The 5732-nt window shown below is 44.6% G+C and overlaps 1 protein-coding gene across 1 annotated transcript in view; it reads left to right on the top strand.

Moving 5' to 3' along the window:
* Positions 1–270: 270 nt before the first annotated feature.
* The window catches only part of EPM2A (EPM2A glucan phosphatase, laforin), a 74184-nt gene continuing 68722 nt past the window's right edge, over positions 271–5732 (top strand). The window contains exon 1 of the mRNA XM_019632318.1: positions 271–643. Coding sequence (XP_019487863.1) covers positions 343–643 — 301 coding nt within the window. The 5' untranslated portion in view covers positions 271–342. The remainder of the gene's footprint in view (positions 644–5732) is intronic.

The following is a 5732-nucleotide window of genomic DNA, read 5'->3' as shown; positions in this document are numbered from 1 at the left end:
TTCCTCCCTTTCCGAACCCAGTTTTTCTCTTTCTTCTCTGCCTTTCGCCGCGTCCCCAGCCGCCCCGTGGAGCCGCGGTGCCGGAAGAGGCGGCCGGGCAGGGGCCAGTCCCTGCTCCGCGGCTCCGCCTCGCCCCTGCCCGCGCGCACAGGTCCAGGCCTGGCGGAGGCCGCGACTCCCAGGCCGCGTGATGCAGCCCAAAAAGGCGCAGCCCCGCACGTGTCCCCGCGGGAGCCCCGGCCTCTCGCGTCCAGGCCCCTCGTGCCGCCGCCCAATCGCCGCGCCCATCGCGCGCTCCGGCCGCGGGGACGCCGGGGAGCGGGAGCCACGCCGCCCGCCGCCATGCGGTTCCGGTTCGGGGTGGTGGTGCCGCCCGCGGTGGCCGGGGCCCGGCCAGAGCTGCTGGTCGTGGGGTCGCGGCCGGAGCTGGGGCGCTGGGAGCCGGCCGGGGCCGTGCGCCTGAGGCCGGCGGGCACGGCCGCGGGCGCGGGGGCGCTGGCGCTGCAGGAGCCGGGCCTGTGGCTCGGGGAGGTGGAGCTGGCGCCCGAGGAGGCGGCGCAGGACGGGGCGGAGCCGGGCCGCGCGGACACGTTCTGGTACAAGTTCCTCAAGAGGGAGCCGGGAGGCGACCTCGCCTGGGAAGGTACGGGGAGCTGGCGCCTGCCCCGCGCGCGGCGGGGACCCCGGCCCGCACCCGGCCTCGGCCTCAGGCGGGCCCCGCTGCGACCCTTCCGGGCGCCTTGCCCGTCCTGGGGCCTTCGCGAGCCGCCCGGACTCCCCGACGCCCCGGGCTGACCACCTCTGCCGGCCAAACTGGCGTCGCCAGTCGCGCCTCCGGCTCCAGACCGGCCCGAGATGAACGCTGTGTCCCCTGCCCGCCCTCCGCCCCTTGGGTCGTGGAGCCTCCGACCGCTTTCCCGCACGCCCAGGGCCCAGTGCACTCGCGGGCCGGTTCCCTGGGTGTCCGACGGCCCAGGCGCGCTTCCCTCTCCGCGTCCTCCCTGCGCCCTGTCTGTCCCTGGACTGCCTGGCAGCTCGTGGGCTCACTCCTCAACTCTTCCTTAGTTGTTCTTGTGCCCTCATTTTCTTGCCCTAGTTCACGACCCAGCCGGTGACACCAGCCAGCCTTTTCGCTGATCCTAGCCTGCAAAGCGCTCCTTACTGTATATCCACCCCACCTCCCCGCCCCCGCCCCTTAGAGTTGAGAATGAACTAATCTAAAGACGTTGAGTTTTTCTTTTTGGATTTAAAAAAAAACACCCCATATATATCACAATGGAGGCATGCCCTGATTTCTTAAAATATAAAAATAGTACATGCTGGTTGAAAAAAACCAAAACATCGAATAAATGGAGGAACCACACACCTTAAGCCCACTGCTCACTGTCCAATATGTGTGTACATATGACACTTTTAAGTGTCCCTCGCTATATAGATGGAGCTCATGTTTTAAATGGCCACAAAATATTCTGCATGAGCCTATGGGCTTTAGGTTGTTTTTCGTTTTCCTCTGTTATGAACAGTAAGAGCGAAATGGAAAAATCTCTATATAGAGTTATCTTTGAGCATTTGGAAGTGATTCTGAGAAGTGAAGTTGTTAGGTTAAAGTGTAGCCCTATTTTACATTTCAGTGAGGACTTCCAAATTATACCCTGGAAAGGTTCATACCAGTGTAGACTCCTGCCAGTGATGGGACTGTAGACAGCCCTTTCTTTCCGTGAAATGTGCAGGGTAATGGATTGATTGGAGTGTGTGATACTCAGTGGTTGTCTAAAGCCAATGAAATGATGCCTCTTTTAGAAGTTTATGTGACAAAGACAGGCTATTTAGTCCACAATGATGTGGAAACAGAATCAGCAAAGAAGATGAGTATTCTGTAATACGCTATATATTATCCTTGTTCCTTTTTGTGTACCCCACTGGGTTTTATGGTCTGGTAGCACTTACTGCCCTTTGTATTACGGTGCCAGCCCTGAAAGGCGCCCTCCTAAGTTTATGCCCTTCTTTACAGGATACTATTAATACTGGTATATAATTATTTTTCATAATAAAATATGATACTTTTAATAAAAATTAAAATGGTTAAAAACCAAGGTCTTCCCAGCCCACTCCTTTTCTATTTTTAGCTTTTCTGCTATGCCAAAGTTCTGAATAATTTGCTTATATTGCTATTTCTCAACGTATCAACTTTAAGTTTTCTGTTTTCAGATTTTCTGAGTTACCATGTAAATTATATGTTATTATAATTAGATGGTATCTATTGACAGCTGCTGTATAACCGTAAAGTCAACCTTGATACTTGCTACCAAGTGTGAGGAATTTAGCTCAAGTTCATTATCTCTCTCCCCCTGCTGATTTTTATGTTATTTTAAATTACATATAATTTTATGTATATTTACTATTATATATGTAACATATTAAGTTTTATATAATTTATATTCTGTTTTATAATTGTTATTATGCCTTCCTAATTTAGATCGATAGGCTGATTCTAAGAATTCTGAGTTAACAAAGAGTGTTACGAGGAATAGTGTAGCCACTGTTTAGGAGCAAGGACTCTAGAGCCAATGCCTGGGTTCACTAACCAGTGTGTGACCTTGGGCAAATGACAGCCTCACTGTGCTATTGCTAAAAGCACTAAACTGCCTAATACATTTAAAGGACTTAGAATAGGACATATATTAAGTGTTAAGTAAATGTTACTTATTTTACTATAATGATTAGCAAATGATTACTTACTGCAGAACCAAGTAGTTCAAGTAGACTCATAGAACAGGAAATATGATTCTGTGACAGAACCTGTACGACTAGAAGGAAAGTGTCTCTCTTCTTTTTTTTACCTTATAAATCATGCTCAAATTTTATTTAAAATGATACCAGAGTTTGTTTTACTTCATATTAGGATGGCAGTGTTCTTCTACAACTTGTTCTAAAGTTTCTAGTTAATTTTTTTTTTTAACAGGAGAAAGACACTGAGCCTCAAAATTGCGTAGCTTAATTGCACTATTTGATGAATGCAAATTTCTTACTTTTTGAAAACATTTTTTTTTTCCTTAAAGAATTGGGATTCCTATTCTAATTTTCACTAATATACACCTTTCTCAGCAAAGCTATCTGGGACTGTTTTGTTTTATTTTTTTAAATTGAACTCCTGTGTTAGTTGCATTGTTGTGGATTCTATTGTTCCTCTTTCTTGAATATCGTAATATTGTTGGATTGTATCCTTGAATAATTTTTAAGAAGCAGTGATTGGGGGATAAAATATCTGCGTCCTTAAATGCCTGAAGATGTCTTTGTTTTGCCCTGACACATGGTTGATTATTTGTTAGAATATTCTAGTCCCAAAGTAATTTTTCCTTTGAAGGCTTTGCCACTGTGGTTTCTAGCACCCATTGTAGTTGATAATTCTGATGTGAAAATAAGCCTATTTTTTTTTGTAGGCAATCTGTTTTGTTTTGTTTTTTCTCCTCTGAAGGTTTTAAACTTTAAAAAATGTTATTTTACCAGGATGTATCTGAGTTTTTGTTTTGTTTTTTGTTCCTATCACTTGGCAATTGGTTGACTCTTTCAATTCTAGGAATTGTTTCTTTCAACTCTGGGAAGTTTTCTATTATGTATTTCTTTATTTCCTCTGTTCTTTCCCCTGAAATGTCTGTCAGCTATATATTGTATCTTCTGTTAATATGTTCAGCATCTCTTAACTTTTCTCTGGTATTTTTCATATTTTCTGTTTGGGTGGATTTCCCTGACTGTGTTTCTCAGGCCACTGTCCGGTTTCTTATGCTAGCCATTCCATCATTTAGTCCTTACACTGGATTTTCCATTTTTGGCAATCATATTTTTAATCTCCCACATTTTTCTGTTGTTCTCTGATTGTTTTTATTTTATTTTTTCTTCAGAACTTCATGTTCTTCCTGTATGTCTACAATTTGTACCTGAATATTATTTCTGAGGATGTTAAATTGAACTGGTTAAAAGTTGTTTTTTGTCTTTCATTAACTTTTGTTTTCTCTGTAGTCAGTTGTGCTTTCATGATAATTTTTTTCATGCTATAGAATTTTTCTCAAATATATGGTAAACCTTGGCTGGTCATTCATTTTAATGAATGTAGAATATGTTGATTAGTGTAGGCAGCTATGCTGGTTTTCTGTTGAAATTGCTTATTTTTATCCAAAACCGCCTCTAAATGGGAGGACACTCCTGGGATACTGTGTAATTAGCAGGTTTTATGGAAGGGAAAGTATCTCTCTTTAGGATGTATGGCCGGGGAGTCAGCAAGCTCCAGGTCCCTATCATTAGCAAAGTTAAAAAAACAAAACAAAACAACTTTACTACAGGGTTAAATATTTTAGTATATTTTCTTCCTGAATGGTGCTCCTTTTTCTTTAACCTTTCAGATCTGTTGGGTGGGTCCATAGACATCTCAGGACCTGTTCTGCCTAGACCTCTAGCCCTTACCCCTACACTAGGGCCCTTTCTAGGAAAACCTTTCCCCACCCTGCGTGTTTAGAGCACACGTATTTCATGTTGGGGATAGGGTGGGGTGGAAGGAGGCAGGTGGTAAACTTCCCCTTCAGCTCTGCTCCAGGCTGGCATCTGTTTATTTGTTAGATCTCCTCTTACATGGTGCACTTTTAGAAGTCTTCCCCACCTTCTTATTCTTTTTCATAGCACCTGTTCCTTTCCTTATACCTCTTATTACAGTATAAAATCACATTAGTTAATTGGCTTGGACTCTTTGGTTTTAAGTAATAGGAACTAAGTGTGAACTAGCCTAAAAAAGAAATTATTATTAACATATAACCAAACTAAAAGAAGCATGGGGTCCAATCTCTCCTCACTTGCTCTCTAACTCTCTCTCTCCCCCTCTTGGATTTGCTTTACTCAGGTATTGGCTTTATTGTTTCAAGCCAACTGATCCTACCAAGCTAGACTTCCCCATAGGGAACTCCAGGCTTACATACTGGTACTTAAAGCCCTTTTCAGAATGTAATATTGGGTTGTCGGAAAAGTCATGACGCATGTTTGCAACAGATGGCACTAGTTCATTTTTGGAAGTTCTACAGTCATTCGCATCTATGTTATTGCTATGTCATTTGACAGCTGACAGTTCTAGCGTCATTCTAAAAAAAATTGGGCGATTTGGTTGAGTTTTGGAGATTTTACAAGTTGAAGATGGAAGACCAAACTGCATTTTCGCCATATTTTACTGTTATACTTCCATAAAGGGAAGAACGCTCGTCCAGCTTGTGAAAAGTTGCATAAAGTTTACGGTGACAGTGCTCTACAAGAACGTCAGTGCCAACGATGGTTCACGAAATTCCATGCTGGTGATTTTTATTTCAACAGGCTCCTCGGTCAGGGAGGCCCACCGAGGTTGATGACGACAAAATAAAGGCATTAACCGAATCAAACCCAGGTTACACGACATGAGAGATTGCAGCAACATTGAACATCCATTATTCAAGCGTTCACAGCCACCTGAAGAAGCTGGGATACATAAGCAACTCCATATTTGGTGTCGCGACCCGCATGCCAACCAAGTGCTCCTGACTCATCAGCCAGGAGCGCACTGAAAGGGTTCCTGAGAGGATTGGGTGGGAGGCTGGAAAAGAAAGAGATTAGAGACGAAAGCTGGGGACAGGAGGTCCACTCAGTGCTGATGGCAGAGAGTGGCCCTGTTTATTGTTTGTACACAGCTTTTATAGCAAAACTAGCTTTTCTTAGGTAGG

The sequence above is a fragment of the Hipposideros armiger genome, unplaced genomic scaffold (assembly GCF_001890085.2).
Source record: "Hipposideros armiger isolate ML-2016 unplaced genomic scaffold, ASM189008v1 scaffold_1119, whole genome shotgun sequence".
NCBI classification, from domain to species: Eukaryota; Metazoa; Chordata; class Mammalia; order Chiroptera; family Hipposideridae; genus Hipposideros; species Hipposideros armiger.
Note: the sequence above shows the minus strand (reverse complement) of the source record. Positions and strands in the feature narration are given on the sequence as shown.